Source organism: Vanellus vanellus (genome assembly GCF_965231255.1).
Source record: "Vanellus vanellus genome assembly, chromosome: 14".
Lineage (NCBI taxonomy): Eukaryota > Metazoa > Chordata > Aves > Charadriiformes > Charadriidae > Vanellus > Vanellus vanellus.
In genome coordinates this window covers 8,891,848-8,915,145 of record NC_138919.1, presented here as the reverse complement: position 1 = coordinate 8,915,145, position 23,298 = coordinate 8,891,848, and the positions used below count along the sequence as shown (strand labels likewise).

The following is a 23,298-nucleotide window of genomic DNA, read 5'->3' as shown; positions in this document are numbered from 1 at the left end:
CTTCTGATTTTTGTATCTTTACACAGTACTAGATACCAACAGAAAATAAATACTGGAAAGGCAGAGAAGTTAAAAAAGGAGTATTTTCAGAAAGAGGTCTATTGTTCAGTCTTCCCAAAGTTTTAGTTCAATCCTCATTAGCTGCCCAAGTAATTTTAAAAAAGAAAGTGTGGCATCAAAAGCACTGGCTATTTACTGAATACATTTAAAAGCAATTTACAGTTTATTAATTTATCCTAATCAACCCCAAAATAACATGGGTGTCAGATGTGTATCAAGCAGTTTTACAAAAAGCCACTGTCTTAAATTACCTTAAAAGCTACAAAGCATAATCTCAAACCGTCCAAGTTTAGTTTCAACTTTCAGCAGCTCTTGAGAAAGGTGACATGGAAGTCAATCTAATTAACGTATTTTGATTAGGGAATACCAACTTTCAATAAGCTGTAGATTTATTGTACATTTGAATATTGAGACTTTTTTAGCAAACTACCTCAGCCTCCAGAATTGAAAAAGTGTGTCAGCTCAAATCAAGATGACACGAATATGTAAGAACAAAATTTTCAAACCCTTTTTGTAAGAAACCAATGGATACAAACACCACCATTAGTTGAGTGCGCTATTCTCATCCACTGCCTCTCCCCAGCTATGTTTTCACATCCTTCATTTTTATATTTTTCACTTTCTTCAGGGCAGGACAGTGATTCCAAATAGTGATCTTACATTACAGAACACCCACCTACCTGCACAAACAATGTATTCTTAACTAAAGCAAACTTTGGGTCTTTCATTGGAACACACTGTGTATGGTTTGCATCCTTCAAATTTTTCCCTATTTCCCTTTGGGGAAGGGAAAAGGAAAAAAAAGAAAAAAAGGAAATAGAAGGAAAGTTTTGAGCAATATTAACCCACAGCAGGAAAAAGGTTTTGTGCACTAACTGTACAAATGCAAATTAAAATGCAGTTCAAATAAACTATGATGGCTTGTAGCCCAGCAATTGAGCTTACCGAGGAGAGACAACCCAAGTTCTGAATGCTAAGGAAGTATACACACACCCCCCCACCTGGAAACATCACCCATAGAAAACATGAAAGCTTAGTTGTGTTCAACTGAGCAAGAGAAATTTTTCTGATTTAAAGTAATCTAAGAAGCTCTTTTTTAGGGTTGTAACATCTTTTAATATCCACGCCTTACCATACCTTGTTTGGCATCATCACAAGCTGTTGTCCTTTGCAAATAGAGCCCGATTCCAGCTTCCCAAGGACCACAGTGCCCATATCCTCCACAAAAAGAAATTATTACATAAAAATTGAAAACATTTTTCTAAAGAGTCTGCTCTATTTATGACTTAACTCTAAGTATGATTACTTAACCCTATTTAGTTATTTAGCACTGCTATAGTTAATGTTTTGGAAACTGTTCTCATGAAAGATTACAGATTTTAAGAGTCTCATATAATGTCAAAATAATTTACTTCTCCTCCCCACCTCTATTCTACAGTTAGAAATGTAGGCATATCTAAGAAAAAAAAAATATACCCTCTAAAAATACAGTAAATAGTCCATTTACTGCTTTCTGAAAAGTTAATTTATACTTTCAATCCTATTATTTTAATTTGTACCTTATATTTATCCACAATTGGCAGCCTGATTGGTCCATCAACTGAACGGTTGAAGTTTGGCAAATTATCCAGGTATGGAATAAATGGTAAGCCACTAAAAGAGCAGAAGGCATTTTTTTCAATTTTGTGAGCACCCTTCTATTTAAAAATTACTCAGCATGGATAAATGCAGTCCAACAAAAGGAATGATTTTCACTCTATCATCATTAAGAACAGTGACCTCTAAGACAGTTAAATCTATCATAACATCCCATCATTAGTGTCCACTTTACCCTAGCTAACACATTAATACCCAGGAACCGCACATAGTTTTTAAGTTATATTACAGGCATATTTTACACAAATTAATTATTCCTTTAAGAATTTTGCTAGACGTGTAATATGTTTTGGAAATACAAAACCATAAGCTAGGTCCAAACATTATTTTCATTAATATGTTTTAACTGCCATGAACAATATTGGAAAACAGAACATCCAGTGACAGACACGGCTTGTCATTGATTATAATACAGCTTCAAGCAAACTGTTCACATCAAACAATTACTCATTCTAGCAACACGTCAACTGCAGCACCACTGGAAAATTCAAGAGCTAGTATGGTACTCAAACTCACAAAGCCAAAGAATACTGCTAATACTATTTACAGAGCCTGCTAACTTTAATCTTCCACAGTTAGCAAATGCTTTTATTTGGCTCATTGCATGGCTGTGTTCTTGTTGCCCTACAACACAATCATATTTCCACAAGCACTTTAGAACACAGCTGCAATATACCATGCTATACTTCCTCCTAGCTTCACTGTAGCATTTACTTTTATTGAAATATAGCAGACATCCAAGTTGTTCAATTTAAGATACATACATATACCAAGGACAGAATTCTGACTGTTCTTTAAGGTTTGCTCCAGTCAGTCCTGAGCAGGGCATGAAATGAATATCCTTTTTGGGATTGAAGCCAACTTTCTTCAAAAATGGCACCAGTTTCTCTTTACATTCCTCATATCTATTAAAATGATAAGCAGATCAAGATAAGTTTCAGTTATTCCAGCATGACATAATACTGTGCTTTAAAAAAAATAAACCAACAACCACCACAGACATTTACTTTTCATCAGTTAAGTTATTCTGTGAGCAGCAAGCAAATCTAACAAAGCTTAGCGGCCTATTTGCATCTTCTCTCCAATCTTCCCACACAACTTGGCATTGTCTATTCCCCCTCATTCCTCTGCTCCATAAAGCATCATCAGTTTTCTCTGTATACCTCAATTACTGGGTAAGCAGCAGTAAGTGCTACGTCTGCTTTTAAGCAAGAGATCCAGGCCAAGATAGCAGGACAGACCAAGCAGACAGCTACTGAGGTCAGGCTGCAGGCTTCACTTTAGCGGTGGCTTGGTCTCCGATCTCCTACACAATTTCCTAAGACTTAATTCTATTTATCTCTATTACATTTCTTCCCCTCAGTCAGTTGCAGCTAAATTCAATAGTGTCAGAAGGTTGGGGCAGGACCAAGACAGCACAATTGGGCATGCCTTATTCTCTTAGTAAACTAAGCTGATGATGTGAGGTTGCATAGTCCCTCATAGCTTTCCACAAAAACTTTCATGATTCTTGACAGCACAGCAAGTTCTCTGACAACTCTTATTACACTGTAGAAGAAAACTGTATCCAGTCATTACACAAGTACCTCTAAGGAAGGACTAAGTTACGCTTTTTAGCATCCAGCTTAAAAGGGTGAGAAGAGAGGCATGACAAACCATAAAAAGATCTAAGTTTTGACACTTAGGAAAATTAAAACCCTTTAGTAACTTTTGAGTGTTAAGGGAGAAAAGAATAACTTAATCCTTTTCATTAGTTATTTAAATATTACATATTGACTTTCTAGCTATTTTTACCTGGCCTGTATCATCGCAAGATGCCTTCCCTCCCCCCTTCTCAGACTGTAATCATGAACTACTTTAAAATATTATTTGCTTATTCAATTCAGCTAATCATAAAAGAACAACTCCAAATAGTACAGTGTGGACACATAACGTGAACAGGATAATGCTGTTCTCACCAAATTTAAGCTAGGAGTTTAGCAGAAATGTGGCCAAGCAATCAAGAATCTGGCAAACTAAACTACAGAAAACAGTTGCTTCCTAGGTTCAATATGAAGTTTCATAGTCAACAATTAAGCTATGTTAGAATGCATGGATTTGTTAAATATGGCTGCACAGATAGAAACAGTTGAAATTGGATGTTTTAAATTAGTGCAGAACTTCAAGCTTAGTTGAGAGGCACTGTCCTAGGCAATATGCTTGTCTTCCCCACAATTTTGATAACCTGTCTTTAGTCCACCACTCTTTCAGCAAAAACAGGATGCAAAAAATTACTTAGAAATTATTTTATTTCAGTAGCTTTTAATGAAGATTTTAAAAATATTAAACTCACCTTTCATTACTCCAGTTTACAGTTGGATCATCCATTTTGTTAATAAGAACTATTAAATGTTTTACACCTGCTGTTTTTGCTAACATGGCATGTTCTCTTGTTTGTCCGCCTTTCTCAAATCCAGTTTCAAACTCTCCTTTTCTTGCAGAAATAACCTAATTAAAAATACACATTTTAATAAAAGTTCTACAATTCTCTCAACAGAACAATTGACAACGGATAATACTGCCTTATTCAAAAACAACTTTGAGTAGTCAACTGGTAAAAGCTTTCAAAATACACTGCTATATCCTCAATATTACCCATTAGTTTCTGCATTGACATATATCACCTGTGGACAATTTTATGAAGCTGTTGCATTACTCAAAAAAAACACTCAACTTAGTAGACTTAATATTTGAAAAAATTTGCCCACTGTAACTAACTAAAAGGGTAAAGAAGCAAACAAAAAATAAAAATCAAAAGCTTAATTCCACAGTATATCCAAAATAAAAGAATCTGATTTGTCCTTACCAGCACAGCAAGATCAGCTTGAGAAGCCCCACCAATCATATTTGGAACAAAGCTCTTATGTCCAGGAGCATCTAGAATAGTGAAGTGTTTCTTCTCAGTTTCAAAATAGGCACGACCCACTTCTACTGTTTTACCTTTGTCTCGTTCTTCTTGATTTGTGTCTAAGGCCCATGAAAGGTACCTAAAAAAAAAAAAAAAACAAACAGCAACCCAAATATTCTATTTTTCTATTGATTTTTACTAAATTTATGTATGATAATTTGTTTATCATAAAATGTCTTTTTTTTCTGCTCAGCTATTCTAACCACCTCAGCATTACTGAACTTAAGCATTTCCAAGACCAATAGTGACCTTCTATTGAAAGGTTTGTGTATATACAGTGAGCTGCAGTGCCCAGTGCTAGCTCTCCCTCACATACCTAGAAGGATGCAATTCTAAAAAACAATTTTCAATTACCAAGTTCTCCAGGTATGATCTAACTTTAGGCTTTGCCTCAGCTTGAAAAATACCTCTGGATCAAATACAAAACAATTCCTCTTTCTCAGCATAATTAACGAAAAAATTAGTTCAAATATGCACATATTCATATTATGAGAACTATTATTATTAGTTCTCATTTGTTTGCACATATTAAGCAGAAGTTGGCTATGAAATAGACACCACCTTCCCCGCACCCACCCATCTTTGATATTTTGATCATATCAACTGTTGTCCGCTCCTAATTATCCCATGGCCCATTGACAAACAAATTAGATTTGTTAGACAGATGAACTGGAATTTCAAAAAAAGATTATTTAGCTCCTTCAGGTTTTGTGAAAATCGGTGAATAGAAAGGAGAGAAAAAAACTGGTACTCTCACTAAGGAGAAGAAAAGTAGTAATAATTAAATTGAACTGGCTTAACATACCAATATTTTTCACCATTAACAGCAGCTTATGAAGATCTTTAGCTTGCCTTTTGTATTGAGTGGATAATGTCTGAAGAGACACTGCTGACTCAGCTGACCAGTGATCAGGGAGGGAGGATCAGGGACTACTAAACACAAAGATGTACTTTCCAGCTCAACAGGTTCCCGAGTCAGAGAAAGCACTAAACATTGGGAATTATGGATATATAATCACAGTCTTCCCCAGGCAGTAGCTATTTGTCACTCGTCTAGGTCTAGATAACATGCTAGATGGCTTTTGGGTTGTACCAGTATGTGTGCTCCTACATGGAATCTTCATCATGACACGTCTTTCTGGATGATTTCAGCCAAGCTGAAAAATCAGGCTTTACTCAGCTAACAAGAGTCAAGCAGGAATCTGTGTGGTAGCTGGATGGGAAGCACTCCTTTTTTGCACATAGGTTTTTTTTTTAGGGAAAGATGCATTTCTGACTGAAATGTATACTGTAGTGCAAGGTTGACAATTTTTTGAATCACAAAGTAAAGCTGCTCAAATTTCAAAACTCTCAACATATAAAGCAAGCTAACAAGATCTTTGACAATGGCACAGAGGTACATCATACTTTCTGTTGTATATCATGACATATTTTAAAGAATAAGAATAGCATTCAAGGAGGCACTTCCTGCTACTCACTCCCTAAAAAGAGGAGGAGAAAATCGGCTTTTCAAGCTGCCCAGAGTTTTTGAAGAAGGTTCCAGAATATTTATTACTATGGTCAATTCCCAACAGAGGGATGATATGTTCTTCTTTCAAGCAAACATGTCACCGTCCTATCCCCTGCTCTCACACGTAATACAATTAGTTCAGGTCAGTGCCCACCACTTGAGTACCCCATTGCTGCTCTGCCCCTAAGAAAAGTCTTTAGCTGCTTCTTTTCCAGAGCCCTTTGAATCCCTATTTTCCTCCACCACAGCCAAAAATGGAAAGCTTCCAAAAGGAAAATAATTTTCCAGTTGTTTGAAGGAGAAAGCAGGCTGCTGTATGTGCTGTATACACACACACAAAACCAAAACCCAACCAACCAAAAAAGGACAACAAAACCCAAAACAAACAAGAGCCCCCCCCAAGCCACACATAACAGCAGCATCCTCTTGCCTAGAGGAAACTTAAGAACTGTGGATCCTGTCTTATATCTCATTTTTATATGAATAAATGATACAGCCCAAACTATTCACTTGCTCTCTTTTCATGTCTGCCAAACTGACAGCTTTGATCTCTGTCCCTTAGATACCTCTCTGCTGTTTACAGGTTAAAGACATACAGATATAACAACTCCAAGAGCTGCCTCAGAAAAGTGTCTGCCTCGTATTCCTTTTTACCAGACAACTAGGTTTACCAAAGCATTGGAATGTAAATCACAAAAAAAAAAAAAGGGAAAAAAAAAAAAAAACCAAGGCAGCAAAATCACACTGTTTTGTATAGTTTTAGTTAAAGAAGTACTGGAGAAAAATAAAAGATTCCTCTCCCCACACTTGAAAACCATTCCAGCAGGAAGCCAGTGCTACAGGGACAGAGACTAAAAAACAGTTTCCCATTTTCATCACAGCACAAAGACAAAAGCATGCCATTATCCTCAGTAAGTTCATACCATGTTTCTCTGTTTTTTTCTTTAGCTTCTCTTTCATATTTTTCGAGTGTTCTTTTGTCAACCATTCCTGTCAAATACCTATGGGGGGAAAAAAAAAAGCACACAATTTTACATAAGCAGAAACATAGTTCCAAATAGTTAAATACTTATACATTCCCTACAGATTATTTTGAAAACTGGAAGTCTGATGCGAGCAGCAGCAGAATTTTTTTCCTCCACAAAAAGACACACTGTTATCTGATATGTAAAAGTACACCAGTACCACTTTAGCAGAAGTATGAGGAATTTTTTTTAAACCTAATTGTAAAGTGTCGTGCAGAGGCAAGGTTTGAAAAGGAACTACATCTGTTAAGTCTGTTTCTGAGACTAATCCAATATTTCAAAATTAAGTGAAAATTGTGATCGGAGACTTTTTAACAAAAAAACCTCCACATTTCTGAAATGTAATGAAAAATATTTTTGGCCTCTTTTTTTAGGTAGAATTAGGAAACTGATACTTTAAAAGGGATCTTTCAGTTATTAAGAGGTAGGTGAGTAGTGTACAGTATTATACTAAAATTTTCACATTTTTCCCCTCAGATATTTCTACCTGATCTTCTAGTAATAGTAATCTACTTAGTTTATAAAGAAGATTAATGGTAACAGTAAATAAAGCGTTAATGAATAAGTTGGTACAAGCACCGATTTCTCTCTTTTTTTTCTTTACAACAAAGTGATATTCTGCAAAAATGAAAGACCACAAAAAGCTTTATGAACATAGCACATTGTTAGGAGTGTTAAGAATAGGCATCTCCTTGTGAAAGGGGAATACTCAGACACATCAGGTAATAAAATGCTAATTTGCTCTAGTATGAACTACAAGGTTAAATGTAGCATGACAATTTCAGCATTCCAGTTTGGTGAAAACAAAACAAGATGAAAATGCCAAGACAAGACCTGCTGAGAATATTATTTTCAAATTATAGAAATACTTTGCATAAGCAGGACAGCATTTATTTCTTCATGTACTACTAACTTTTTTTTTTTTAAACAAACCATAAGATCTAGCTGCATTTATTTACTTTTGTCTCATAAAAATACTGAAGTCTTTAGCTACTGTTTCTAAAAAATGCACTTAAAAGGTTAACTATCATAATTTCACACTTTGAAATTAAATTATGCCTGACAATGTTAGCACCAGGGAATAAGGCTATTCAGTTTTTTTTAATCTTCACAAAAAGGACAGAGTTTTAAAAAGGGTATAAAGCAGTTTCAAATAGCATTTTAAAATGACTAAGAAAAAGAGAGTCTTTTTCTAAGAAAGGGATTCAGTTTTTTAAATTTAATAATGTATGCTTTTGCATAGTTGTTTCCATTAAGTAAGTGAAACTCCTATAGTGAAAAGATTCAATCAAAAGATCCACGGCTGTGGGAGTCGAGCGAGCGTCTGCGTAGTTCTTTGTTGCTGGCTGAGGCCAAACCATGACACTGCTAGAATTAAATTCCAAAGACAATAAGCAACTGAATTGACAGGAAGAGTAAAATTTTATTATAAAAATATTAATCTATGCTGATTAAAGCCATAAAGAAAATATTACTCATTTTACTTGATTTATTTAAATTCACAAGAACGAACAGGAAGTCTGAAAATTTTATTTAAGAGTTTCCTTACATTATTTGTCCTCCAATAGTTGACTTGCCAGCATCTAAAAAAAAAAAAAAAACAAAACCAAAATCCAGAATAAAAGTTAAGTCATTCACAGTTTAAAAGAAAATCCTAGAGAAAGAAGAAAGTAACAAACAAGGTAATCTAATTTATTTCTAAAGATATATTTTTTAAAATGTAATCTAAGTTTTTTTAAGCATCTCTCAGCTTCCCTTGTTTCCACAATAATTCATTATCAATTCAATTACACTGAATTTTGAAAACTATGTTTTCACACACATAAACTTGGTATTATCCTAACAAAAAAACCCCACCCAACAAGCAGTGACCCAGCGAAAGCATGGGTTAAGAGTGTGGGAAGCTCTTGTAAAATCCCTTTCCCTGCTTCCTTTCTCCCTTCTCTCTAACCTCTGTAGGCTGCTCTTCAATATTGGATGTACCCTTGCCCACTGCCTCTTTGCTTTGTGTGACTCCATTCTGAATTTACCTGAGGACTAAGTTACAGTACTTTTAAGGTGATAAGAGACTATACAAATGAAAATACAGAATTTACTGTAAAACTTTTATCACTTTTCTGCGATTCTGTCCTGCTCTGGGAGGGGGTTGGACTCGACGATCTCCTGAGGTCCCTTCCAACCCTAACCGTTCTGTGATTCTGTGACTCATGATTCAATAATTCTGTACTTTTAACACTTAAGTGTCTAAGACATTACTGAAGCTTGTTGAAGCTATTCAATTGGGACATTTTGCTATAAATGCTTCTTTTAACCCTGAATTATGTTGATCTATTGTTTATAGCTCTACAATTTTTAATATTTTGAAGAATAATTTCTGAATTTAATAACAATAAGAACCCTCTGAAAATATTTAAAACAAGCAGAAAAGGCACATTGCTTTCCAATTTTGTTCTTTGGATCCTCAACTCATATGTGTCACTTAAGCACTCAACAGAGCAGGTACTCGAGAAATTATGAACACAGACACTTGTGACCAAGAGAACACAAGCACTCTATCCTTGGCACTCTACCCCTGAAAGACCTTCTTTAATTTTCCCAGAGCAGCTTGAATAGAATGAACGCTCCTATTAACCCCAAGACATGGTGAACATGCACATCCCTACAAAGAGCAGTATTAATTTCTAATCCTCCAAGTTCTAGATAATACACAACACAAAGATCCAATTACTTCACATTCACTTACAACTTACCTACGTGCCCAATGAATACTACATTTACATGCTCTTTTTTAGGAGCACCTGGTGGTGCTACAACGGATTTCGGTTTTGGTATTTCCTCCTCCTCTTCCATCATTTCCTGAGCGCTTTCTTCAGAAGGCCCTGCATCCCCTGTGGGACCACCTCCTAGCTCTGCTTCACTTGTTTCTTCTTTGTGGTCCCATGACTCTTCCGGGGACATTTCTGTCTCTCCATTTTCCACTAAAAATTAACCAATTAGATATATTCAAATAGATAATGAAATTAAAAGCATCTGTTAATGTCTTCCTATATAAAAATGCGCAACTGCTACTTGTTTCTGAAATTATTACCAGGAGCTTTCAAACTAGCTTGTGTGCTGACATCAGAAAACTATGATTCACAGGGATTAAGAGACTTCTGTTTTAACAAGGCAACAATTTTACAAGGAAAAAACAAATCTGAAGATCCACTCAGACCATCATGCTCGTCTGAATCCACAGACAGACACATGCTACCACACATTTAGAAAGAAAAGGGGAGGTATAATGGTTTAAGTTCTCTCAAAAGCCATACAAATAAAAGGAGAAAGATACAGTTTCCACGTTCTGATTGCTCACATTACTGATCACTTTAACATTTTCTGTTAATCACCATTTCACCCATATTAATGGGACTATATTATAGTATTAAATTATTTTTTAATAAAACCATGATGCTTTTTCCGCATCTAAGTAATGCAATTGCACCTGTCAATGCATACTAGTATTTGATTACCTCTTTCCTAATCTAAGTATAAAACCACAATGAAAATTAATAAGGACCAAAAATGCAAAGGCTCAATAAGGTATTCTTAAATTTTGTTTGCAATGATTCAGCAAAAGTACTATAGTAGTATTTTACAGCACTATCATAGTGAAATGGAACAATTCTCATCTTACCAACAGATTCTGAAATTTCCATGTTAACAGCAGCATTTGAACCTAGGGAAAAAAAGAAAAAAAAAAAAAACGGAATCATTAAGGACACATATTTACCATGACGGTATCAAGAAAAACGAAAAACAGAGTGACTAAATTAATCACAGGATAGTTCAGAAGTTTGTGCACTTGCCAATGCTATTTAATACACAGATTCAATTTTTAAAATCCTGTTTCATGCAAGCTTTATGACCTTCAATAAACCACTTGGTCTTTTTACACCTTGCTCAACTGGCTATAAAATTGTAAATAACCACAGATAACCACACTGCCTTACAACAGTAGTATAAAGATAAAGACCAAGGAGACTGGAAAAGGTTCACAGAGATTTTAAAAAGGGAATTCTTTGCAATAATTTTTAAAAAAATCATGTTTAATGGAGCTGTGTTGCATACCATCAGCACACAAAAAGAATTACCTTCACAAGAGGCTGTCTGCTCCTCTGGAGAAGTCTCTACAGGTGCACCTGCAGAAAAAAAACAACTCAACTTTTAAAATACACTAATTTAACCAATTCCCACACTTAGGCATAAATCTCCCAACTTTACTGCAAGAAAAAACAGCCTGCCCGCCCACCCCCCCCCCCGTACTAAATATAGCCTCCAAGCACAAATATTCTAAAAGAACAGAACTGCCTGAAACCTGTGAAAATAAAACAGCAGTTTTAAAAACAATTCATTTTTTTCCCCTCACATGGAAAGATACACTTAAAGCAAGTTTTAAAGGAAGCAATTTTTCTATACATAGTATTTCACCTGCCCATCCTTTTTGGACATGCTGGCTATTTTAAGTGTTAGTATCTGACTGGTGTTTAAAAGTGTCAAACCAGTTTCACTGTATCCAAAGAAACAATGCATGTGTGGTGTCACAACCAGACAGAAAGGTTCTGCTAGCTCCAGCTTACAGGCATACCTACAATGCTATTGCACCTCAATTTCACATAAGCATTGAGTAGAGAATTGAAACAAACTACTAAGAATAAGTTCTTAAGATCTTCTGTACTTACTAGGGCCAAGAGATGATCAACTCATTCATATGCCTGGTAAGTTTACCACTCCTCTTAAACACCATAATATATACACATTACTCGAAGGACAATCTCATCAGCCATGGGCATATCAAAGCCACAAGTATGTTTTCTGGATAGAATACTTAACCTTTTCATGCACTAAACCATGCCACTAAACTATATGCTGAGGTATAACTGATTTTTAAACCTACTAAGAGTAATACATTCCAATTATCAATTACACCATTTGATGTTTCTGAACGTTATTCCACATGATCAAGAGGCCTTCTATAATTATCTCTAAAACCTTAACCTATTTAGTTGTCTCTTGGTATAAATTCAACTTCATATTTCTTTAAAACAAGTTCATCTTATTTTTTTCAGCCACATACCAAATTTATACCTCTATTTAGCTGTACTCCAGCTCTCCTTCAATCCCATTATAAAAACACAGATCTTACAGCATTACTTGCTCTATATGCATGATGGAACCTAAAGATGGAACAAATCCCCTCAAAAGAACAAAACCATACAGAGAAGGACCTGATTCTAAGCCTCTTTGCTTTCGCACTGTTTGCGTATTTGCTGCAGACTTCTATAAACTGGAGCAGTGCTGCAAAAGCTGGAAGAGGGCCAGAGGACAAAGCTTGCAGGCAGGGTGAATGTGGGTCACAGCACAACACCCAGTGACCAGCAGCAAACAGCCGAGGGGACACAGCAACATGGGAGAGGAGACTGTGCTGAGCGAGGTTCCCTATGCTCCCATGTTATATCATATAGGATCCGCACTCCAGGGTCCCAACCACAGGAACAAAACTTTAAGAGAATGATTTAATATAGTAAGTAAAAGCATAAGAATAGAATACCTCGGAATTCCTTGTAAGAAATGATATATTACTCCCATTTGAGAGCTGGAAAAGACTCCAATCAGCCCATTGATGAGTGCGGTAAGCAGGTGACGCAGAATCTAGGTATGAACCCAAAGCCTCCGTTTTGTAACGCATCGGAAGACTGTTGGCTATGTCACACGCTATGGTTGGGATCCATAAACATTTTCATTACAAGATCATTTCAAAAAGCTTTTAATCTCATTCCTGAAGTTTGCCCATAATGAAAAAATGTATTAAATGACAGTATTTATGCACTTGCCTTGAAACAGAAGCTCTAAAGTGGTCGAAGAGTTATTTAATTCCTTAGAAATACATTGTCAATCAACAACATTTATAATAACTCAGTTTTTACTTTCTGCAGGCATACAGACAGGAAAAAGAAGTTTCTTCACCAATAACAGAGAGGAGGTAGGAAATTGGACCTTTTTAGGTTAACATCTGATAAGTTTAGTATGAATCTAGCACACGAGAATCAGTAAGACAGTTTGTGTACGGATCCTAAACAGTACTAATGCCACACAATCAAGCGCAAGAGATATTCAGTTATGACCACAGCCACTTATTAAATTCTAGTCACTTTGGTACAGAAATGGCAGACATGCTTTGAAAGAGGACACTGAATCTTGTGAAACATACACTGTTCCTTCAAAGCAGAAAAGGAATACAACCCCCACTCTAAAATGAAAGTTCATTGTAAAAAATAAAGAATCTTAAATTTGAAAAGAACAGGCTTGAAGTGATAAAAATAAACACACCCTCAGTAATTGTTTACTTTTGATAAACAATTTCAGGCTATTTCAGGCACTGGTACATTACAAACAAATATACAAGAGAAAAGTTTGACTTTAAAGGCTCAGATTTACCGCTTGCTCTGTGTGGAAATGAACAGATTGTCTGAAGTATGCCTTTAAGACAATCATCTGAAAAGAAGGATGCAGTCCTACTGCTTCTTAGACTCTTGAGTTGCCACATTTTGCTCTTTGTCATCTCTTCTCCCGTATCAGCCCTAGTGCACAAATAACTATTGAATCTCCACAAAGGGAGCTGGTCTGACCAAAACCTGAACTAATGAAGAACTTACCAGCTTTTGGGTGGATCGGCACTCTGAAGCAACATATCAGCCAGGTGGGAGGGCACTACTAGTGCCATGACAGACAGGACAGAAAGACAATCTCAGTAATTCAAGGAAAAAACACACTTCATCTTGAAGTTTCAGTTCTGCAACACCTAGGGAATCTCTGGATCACATGAAAATGAGATGACAATTCTGAATCTAGTTAAGATAGGCTTACTACCTAGGACTCAATACTGAATTGGGATATGAGAAGTAGTCTCCACACTGTCCCTGTGGCAAAATGTCTGGACAAATCCAGTGAACTGAAGTAACCTTGATTATTTTGCCCATGAGATAAAGACAGTCATTGTAACAAAATACCTTTAAAGATGAGGGAAACGGAAAAAGATTCTAAGTAGTCCTTGTAACTTATCCCTATCTCTCCAAAACATTGCAGTAGATACGCAACGTTTTTCATTTTGCCTTTTCCAGGACACTAGCAACATTTCTGGTTAACAAAGTTTACTATTATTGTAAAAAACATCATACGGAAAAATAAACACAAATTAGAGAAATCTGTAACACATTTCAAGTTCAGCTTGAAAATTCTAGCTCCTCATCTGTGAAAATTATTCAGATAGGATTCAAAATGTAGTTTGTATGAAATCTGGTTTTGAAGTCAGAACATGTCTTACATGATGCCAAATCTTAAAGTAATGCTTCAAATTATTGGATTTACATGTGATAAACAACAATTAGATTTTACATAGCATCCTCCATCTCTCCTCAAATCATAAGTCAAGAACTGTTGTTGCAACCTTATTCACTGTACTACACGAAGTGAGTGGTTTATCTTTAGTCTTCTTGAACATCAGAGCCTTAGGACATTTTGGGAAGATCTTTGTTGCGAATGCCAAAGGCAAAAATGGATACACATGCTGCATTTATCTACTGGTAGACCATCAGACAAGGACATTACATAATTCAGACTCTTGTCTGATCAAGGTAAAAAATACTTTTTTTTTTTTTTTTAGTTAATATAAAATTCACTGGAGGAATACACACGCTCCCAATAACAAGTCCAAAATTGTGCAACTTTTAAAACATGGTGATTGGTCTCTTTAAAATACAGCTAATGTCCTAAAGAAACACTGCAAGAATCCACTCTGCCTACTTCATTCACATGGCTGACGACTTTTTTGTCTATTACATCAAATTTTGTACTTGCATGCATTTTTGTTGTACAATAACCAAAGCTGCACAGGTAGAACAAATTAAAAGTTACCACTCAACCTCTGAAAATATTGTTTTAAAAAAATATAAGCCAGGAACTTCACAGCATTAACAGTTTAGAATGCTTGTACAGAAACAACAGAAGATTGCTTAATAATTAAGTTTATATTAGAATGAAGCAAGATTTTCATCTATAGAACAGGTATAGCTGGTAAACTGGGAATCAATGTTAGAAGAACTGCAGTTAAAATGCAGTATTAAAGTAAAACTCAAGTACTAAGCAGTAATGACAACTTCTATCTTTATGTAACCTGCAGTATTTCCCAAACGCACATAATAAGCCAAGAGACGTCTAACAAGCAGATACTGTTCAGGGGTTAACTGGTCACTCCTCATAAGCAGTTACCTGAGCCACAACACAAGTGCCTTCACGGCATAGAGAGGCTGTAATTTGTTGCTATGCATGGAAGCACTCACAGCTCCCAGACTGCTCTGCTGCTGGAGTGACAAAAACCTAGACAGTACTGGTACCTGACAATTGAGGGAGACTATGGGATTAATGAAACCGTTTGCACAACAGAGTATAGAGAGAGATTAAAAAAAAGAAAGAACAAAGGCAAATTCAGTTTGAAAGAAGTGTCATCTACAAAACTTAGATGGTCTCCATACTGAGTTTGTTGTTGCTCCTCCAATACAGGCATCAAGTTGCTTCACAGGAACTCCTGGAATCATAGAATTGTCTAGGTTGGAAGGGACCTTTAAGATCAAATCCAACCTAACACTGCCAAAATCGCCACTAAACCATGTCCCTAAAGAAGGCTAAAAAGTGAAGAAATACATGACATCCACCTTAGAATTCCCATCAACTTTTTGTATGTGCAATTTGAATAGGTGAGTTCAGTACATATTTACACAAGTGTCATATAGTCTCAACAGTTTTAATGAATTATATAACAGATATTTGACATAGACCCCCCCCCTTTTTTTTTTTTTAAAGAAAGCATAAAGGGTACCTGCACCAGAGTAAAAAATAAAGGTCCAAGTCAAACACATAGAGCATGAAAATCAGAATAAATAAAAAAAGCCAAGAGATTCTTAGCTAACACAAAACCCCACAAAAAATAACTTTAAGCACAAATAAGTGCTAGAGCTAAACAAAGTATTTCATATTCAGTATTTAAAAAAAAATACAGAAAGAAAAGGTTTTCAGGAGTTCACTGTAATTAAGGCGGCTGTTTCAAACGTTAACTTAAACCCCAAATGATTTTCTCCTTGCCTCTGCCCTGCTTCATAGCCTATGCCTGAGCTTCACCGGTGGAAACAGAGAGATGTATGCTCAGTTTTTAAAATGCACCAATATTAGAGCAGCTTTAATAGTTTTAACATGACTTTGTAAAATTCACAAAAAACAACAGCACTGGCTTTGTATTTATAGAATTTCACTACAAGTTAGCTTAGTAAAAGACCCACATTTTTCCTTTGCCAGTGAGGACACACCTTAAGTTTATCTTATCTAATACCAACATGCTTCTTCACAACCAAGTCTAAGAAAGCTTATGGGGATTTTCAGACAATACAACGAAAAACGCTTTTCCTTAAGGCCAAGTATTTGTGCTCAGTTGATAACTTGATTTTTGAGACAGATAGCCAAGAAATCAAGCTCTATTAGAACAGTTAGGGATTCCACTCTCTAACAAAGATCTCTCATAACCCAGTAGGAATAGAAATCTAAACCAAAACCAAACTGAAGCACACCATGGATTTTTTAGCAGGTTAAGCTCAGGATCTTAACATTTACACATAAAAGAGTAAAATGTACATGTAAATTCTCAGACTGTTCTAGAAAACACATTCTTGGTATTGCATTACCTGTCCTAAACTAACTTTTCTACTGAAATTCAATCAGTGTCATTTTCATATAGACCTCTTCAAGTCATAAACTTCACTGATGAAATTTTGTCTGCTTTATTCTTTCATAATGAAAACCCAAAATAAAAACATATATCTTAGCTTCATACAATCAGCTGCTTCTCTTGTTTCGTGATGAGAAACATGCAAGCAAGAGAGAAATCCCAAAATTCTGAAAGTGGAATTGTAAAACCAGATTACTAATAGAATCCAAGAATTATCCTAAATTATTTTTGTGTTTATTTTAATAGAGCAATCAACTTTTAAGATCAAGTCCAAACCAGGGCGCTAAACACACGTTCAACAGACTGCATGTAGACTCCAGGACAGTTCATCTAGTCCAGAGCTGGCTCCCAGTGGTCTGTCTTTTACTGGAGTCATGCAAAGGCCACAAGTGTGATGAATTATTCTAACAGGAGCAACACAATCCTGGCTACCTTCCTAGGGACAGTTCAGATGTAGACAAAGGACATCTGTGTAATATATTGGCACCTTGACTGCATCACACAGGTATGTTATATCTGATCATCTGGCAAGTTAGTGCCAAGACATACAGCTTTTCTCTGCACTGACTGTTTTAAAAGAGGTTGCGCAGCTCATCTGTCTAGAAAAGGTGATACAGAAGAACACTGCTCTAGACAGTCAAGCGATGACTCAAATCAAGATTTTTTTGATAATAAGAATTTATACCATATACCAGCATTCACAATATGACACTGATTTGCTGTCACATAAGCAGTTCTGAAGTATTAACAGCAGCATCAGCAAGACCCTACTTGTGTGGAAATCAAATGTTCAAATGTTGATATGAGTAAATGATGTAATGCTTTAATATGATAGCTTCTTCAATGGTGGACTACTACAAACAAGACTGTCTTAGAAAGTTCATATGCAAAGTGAAATTTCTTGAGGACTGAACTGTTGAACACTTTTAAAATACAGTCTACAGAAAATGGTGCAAAACAAGAGATGACCGGTTTTGGGGAACACGATAGTACGGATAATTTCCAGAGTAGAATGATGATCAGTTATAGGCTTCAGAACTGAAGCAGAATATATTGAAACTCCTTTTGTTTCTGATTTGCTGGGGGTGGGGGGGAGGAGAATATATGGATGTCCCAGATACCTACAAGGTCAAGAAAAATGAGGGCAGGGAAAACCAGAAAGACAGATGCTATATCCGTTTATTTACAGCATTTGAAGGCTGAGGATGTCCAGCTGCTTGAATGTAACTATTTCAAAAGTGACTACTGCAGGTGAGTGAGGATATACAGGGAGTGAAGCAATCTAAAGGGCACTGAATCTTAAGCCAGATGTTTGCTTGGCTCAAGGCTGTATGTAGGTGCAAGTTGTTTAAACTGCAATCATTAAAAAATGCATTCAGAAATTTACTTGAAGTGGTCAAGAGAGCTACTAAAGGAAGCAGTAGCACTAATACCACCACAATGATAAATGCTATCTTTCCTTGCACTAACTACTATGTGTCACATACTTTTTGTTCTTGTTACTTTGGTACTAATGATACTTTTTTCTTACCACATCCACTGCATACTTCAAATCATTGAATAATTCAGGTTGGAAGGGACCCCAGGAAGTTATCTGGTTCAGTCTCCTGCTCCGAGCAAAGTCAACAGTGAATACTTAAAAATAACTTCTAAAAAAGAAGAAGAACTAACATAAAATATAGTAAAGCCCATACAAGGAAGTTGTGATCACTTTTACTAAGAATCCTCTGAATATTCAAGAACTATGACAAAAGTTAAATCGCAAGAACGCAAGTTGATGTTGCATTTTCAGAAGCTTTTCACTTCTATCATACCTGAGATCCAACCAAAACTTAGAAATCTTATTAATCTGTGTGTGCGCGCAGTTTTTAAACTATTCCCTTACACGTCTGAACAATGCCTTGATATAGAAACAAACAAAAACCCACCCAAATGCAATTACATGCTACAGAACCGTGAAGCTGCAAGGTGCAGTTGTGATTAAGAATGTTTAGCGGCCCTAACACAATCTACTGTCATTTTACTATCATACCTTGCCTTAATTTAGTTGAGTTTGCTAGTCCAGCAACTGCTATCTACAGTAAGTTTCCCTAGAAGCACAACTTGTTCCTGACATACTTGACATGCTCACTGGAAGGAACTGTGGTACAGCGATGTCTGTGGCAGATAGAAAATTGAGAAGTCTCTATTTCACATTTTCAATAGAATCCAACAAAGAGAGATTTTACACAAGTGAGTTTGACTGGGACACAATTCGACAAAAGCAACTCCTTGCAGCTACAACATTTGGAACACACTGGTTTTCATCTGTTCCTTACATTCAAAAATTTAAATATCATATGCTTTTTGCATATAATCAAATGGTAATTTAATTCCAAATTAATTCTGAAGCTATCTGCAAGCAAAAATTCTATTAGTGGTAAACATTGGTCAGATATTCTCCATAATGTACAATTTGAAATCAAAAGAAAGCACGCATAAAACAGAAGTTTTAAGTAAACTATTTGGAATGCAGGTCTCAGGAGTTTCCCAATTTTAGAAAGTTAATACCTTGTTTCATAAATGGCTTCTGTGAGCATTATTTCAGTGCTCTAAACATAACTGACAGGCATTTTACACAAATTACTAAAAACATGAAGTTAGTGTGCATATAATGAAACACTATTATACACTACAGCCACACAGTGGAGATGAGTTCTGTGGAATTTTTCTATACACCATGCTGCTACTACACATTTATCTTGATCTACAACGTCCTTTGAATTACTGAGAAATTATGACTCTAACAAAACCTCACCAAGAGAAACTTCCAAGAAGAACAGTTATTAGAACTTAACTCCTCAAACTGACAGCAAGCTTTTTAGATTCTTCCTAAGAATCAAGATTAATTAAGATTCTTCCCAGTACAAACCAGTATTTGTACAGACCTTAATACAGATGATAAATAGAAATATTTTTTTTTCTTCACAATGTAATGAGGAATGAATGCCACAGAACACCTAATTCCCTATGGGAGCAAAAGCAAACTGGGTTACTGAAAAGTAACCTATTCAGCACCATTGTTTAATCACATGTTGTTCTGACTTATTTCCAGAGCAAGCTCCACCTAGTTCTTCCAGCCAGGAAAGTAGTTCTCACCTCATATGAACATCTGCAAGGACAAGATTGTAATTTATTTTCTGTAACTGAATACATCAGACCTGGAAAAGTACATAACAAGCACAGTATTCCAGTTGAGAAAGAAACTTTTGTTTTTAACTGCAGATTTTTGTTTGCTTAATCTTAAGCACATCCAAGTTAATTATAGAAACGCAAAATTCTAAACCTTAAAGAAGATACAGAAGCAAGGTGAATTCAAATCAGGTAGATTACAGCACTACATAGGAAATGTACTCAGCAACTAAGATGGAAAGAAAAGCTATACCAATGACTCCAGCTGACCAGGAAGCCTTCAGTAAAGTCATCTCTAGTCTCTAGAAAGTCAAAACTGATCACAGGCCTCAGAAGTAGCAAGGGAGTGGAGAAAAGGAGAGCGTGAAAAAAATAAATATAATGAGCAGGTGAGGAATTATAGTTTAAATCCTACCAAAATGAAAAAAAAAAAAAAAAAAAAAAAAAAAAGGGAAGCCTCAGAAGAAACCTTACAAAAGTAACCAGGGAGAAAAAACCAGTTATTCAATAACATTCAAAAGCCCAAGAAAGTTTTCAGTCACAGTATTGATTCCACAGTTAAAAAAAGACTTAAGATTCAGGTTTCAATGGCTGAAAAACACACTAGAATTAATTCTGAAGATTATTCAAAGGTGCATCACATGTTCAGCACAGCCTCAGGCTATCTACACTACCTTTACACCTGTGAACCTTAACATATACATCTATTCTAAATGGAATCCAAGAGTCTGTCCATGGCTTCTTGGAAGTATATTTTAATGCAGTTACATATTTCCTGCCTGCAGAGCACATAAGCTGTAATTTCTGATTAAAATCAGAAGTGCTGAATAGCTGTAGAAAACACATAATCTAACATTTGCTCTAACACAAAATGGGTTAATATTCTGTTATGAAAATTTTAAAGTTTCACATATGAAAGTTACAGATTTTAACTGTTAACATCTGACAGCTTTAGATACTAGGGAGAGCAAGACTAATTAATATATTAAATCAAAACACAATAAATAATAAGCCACAATCAACAGGAAATTGTGACAAACCTAATGTAACAAGTAGTTGCTTTAGCGAAATTAAATTACTATAATCAATACCTGAAATACTTGCTTGTTTCATATTGTACCCATAGGCATACAGAAAATTACAGAAAAAAGTAGGAAGGAGTTGAACTATCACACTCAATCAGATCTCAAACTCCTTAGCTGCAGGAGTGACATTAAAATACTACCACAAAGTTAACTAGTATGTCTGACGTTTGGAAAGACCTTCAGTTTGGAGCTGGACATTAAAAAGTAGCTCTCCTTTAATTTCTCATATGCAAAGTAAATCTAGTATAAACATTGGTTGTGCACACAAAGATCCTTTGAAATTAAAAGCAGGGTAAATTTCAAGTTATTCCATTGACTGAAGCCAGCGGACAAACCTCCCTTCCCTACTAATCATTTATCAGCATTATATTAGAAAAAAATAGCTACTTAATATAATCTTCAAAAATACATTTAAAATACATCTGAACCACTGGTGGCTGAGGCAGTGCTGTTCTCCCCAGCAACACTATATTGATTGCCACCAAAACCTTCGATAACTTCTCTAGCGCTTTAGGAAGAAGAGAGCTACGTGGTTTCCTCCCGTCATGGGCGACACTTTGCGCGTAAAGCTACCAGGGAGACAGACCCACACGGGATCCGCACGCAGCCAGACCAGGCCACTCGCTGCTGCTCCCTGAGCACCATACCTGTACCACGGCCTGGTCTCCCGCAGCACACCCGCGGAGTCCCCACCACCCCGGCTGTAAGGCGGCGGCCTGCAGACCCCCTCTCAAGGCCCCCCCCCCCCCAAACTCCCGGGGCCGCACCAGACGCCTCCGCCAGCTCCTCCCCAACGCCCCACGGCTCCTCCGCCGTCCCCCGCCCCTTTCCCCAAGCCCCTCTCCAGCGCAAGGCTCCCCCTCGGCGTACCCCCCCCGCGCCTGCCCTCGCCCCTCGCTGACGGGACCCCCCCAGCCCTCAGGCCGGGTCGCTTTCCCCCCCCGCCCCGGGCCGGGTCGCCTCTCGGGCCCCTCGCCGGCCCAGCGCTGCCCGCTGGGCGCCCCGCCCGCACCCCGTCAGCCTGACCCACTCGGTCCCCGGGCTGCCGGCCACCTCCCAGCCCAGCCCAGCCCGGCCCGGTCCGCCTCCCTCGCCCGCCCGCCGGAGGCCCTCCGCGCCGCGCTCCAGCCCCGCGTGGTCCTTCCCCTCCTCCCCCGCGGGGGCCCAACAGCCCTCGCCCCGGGCCCCTCCGCAGCACGGCCCCGCGCCCTTCCAACATGGCCCCCATCCCTCCGCCCTCAGCGCCCACCCGCCAGCGCAGCCCCGTCCCGGCGCGGCAGTTACCGTGGGGCGGCGGCGGCGGCAGGCCGGGCGGGGGCGAGGGTGGCGGCAGGCCGGGCGCCGGGCCCCCCCTCAGGAAGGACGGCACGAACTCGGCGGCGTGGACGTTGGGCACGAAGGGCTTGGCGTTGACGTTCAGCTGCCGGCTGAAGGCCGCCCCCAGCAGCTCCTGCTGGGCCTCGGCCTCCGCGACCGGCGGGGCGGACGCTGGGCCGGCGCCGCTGCCCGGCTCGATGTCCGCCTGATCCCAGCAGTCGGGAGCCGAGTCGCTGCTGCTCCCACTGCCGCTCCCGTTCGCCTCCATTTTGTGGCTGCCCCACAAGCCTCTGCGGCCTCGAAGCGTCTCCCAGCGTCCGGGGTTAGGGGGAAGCCGGCGGCGGCACCGACTCAGCACTCGCTCCGGCGATTCCGCGTGTACTCCACCGCCCCGACGCGAGCGCAGTATGGCCTCCCGGAGCTCCCGTACCCCCTCCCCACAGCCTCCCCTGCCGCCATTTTAGTAGTTTTTAGCTCCGTGGGGCCCCATCCCCCAGTACGGCCGCAGCAAGGGGCGGGAACTACGGCGCCCATCGTGACTTGCGCGATCCCCTCGTGGCCCACCCCGGGAGAGATGGGAAATGTAGTTGCATGCGTTTTCTGCGCGTTAAGAAACTACAATTCCTGTCAGCCTTTGCGCTCGCCTTTCCTTTCTGCCGTCTCCGCCTCCAATTCCGGAGAGGGGAGACGGGACATGTAGTTGGCGCCAACGC

At 38.2% G+C, this 23,298-nt stretch overlaps 1 protein-coding gene across 1 annotated transcript in view; it reads right to left on the bottom strand.

Annotated features, from left to right (window-relative positions):
• GSPT1 (G1 to S phase transition 1) overlaps positions 1 to 22,966 on the bottom strand; it is a 29,309-nt gene extending 6,343 nt beyond the window's left edge. Inside the window, exons 1-11 of the mRNA XM_082490646.1 lie at positions 22,553 to 22,966; positions 11,332 to 11,379; positions 10,875 to 10,916; positions 9,949 to 10,176; positions 8,748 to 8,781; positions 7,097 to 7,174; positions 4,562 to 4,742; positions 4,049 to 4,203; positions 2,481 to 2,621; positions 1,620 to 1,713; positions 1,198 to 1,278 (exon numbers count right to left, since the gene is read on the bottom strand). Coding sequence (XP_082346772.1) covers positions 1,198 to 1,278; positions 1,620 to 1,713; positions 2,481 to 2,621; positions 4,049 to 4,203; positions 4,562 to 4,742; positions 7,097 to 7,174; positions 8,748 to 8,781; positions 9,949 to 10,176; positions 10,875 to 10,916; positions 11,332 to 11,379; positions 22,553 to 22,853 — 1,383 coding nt within the window. The 5' untranslated portion in view covers positions 22,854 to 22,966. The remainder of the gene's footprint in view (positions 1 to 1,197; positions 1,279 to 1,619; positions 1,714 to 2,480; positions 2,622 to 4,048; positions 4,204 to 4,561; positions 4,743 to 7,096; positions 7,175 to 8,747; positions 8,782 to 9,948; positions 10,177 to 10,874; positions 10,917 to 11,331; positions 11,380 to 22,552) is intronic.
• Between the last annotated feature and the right edge of the window lie 332 nt (positions 22,967 to 23,298).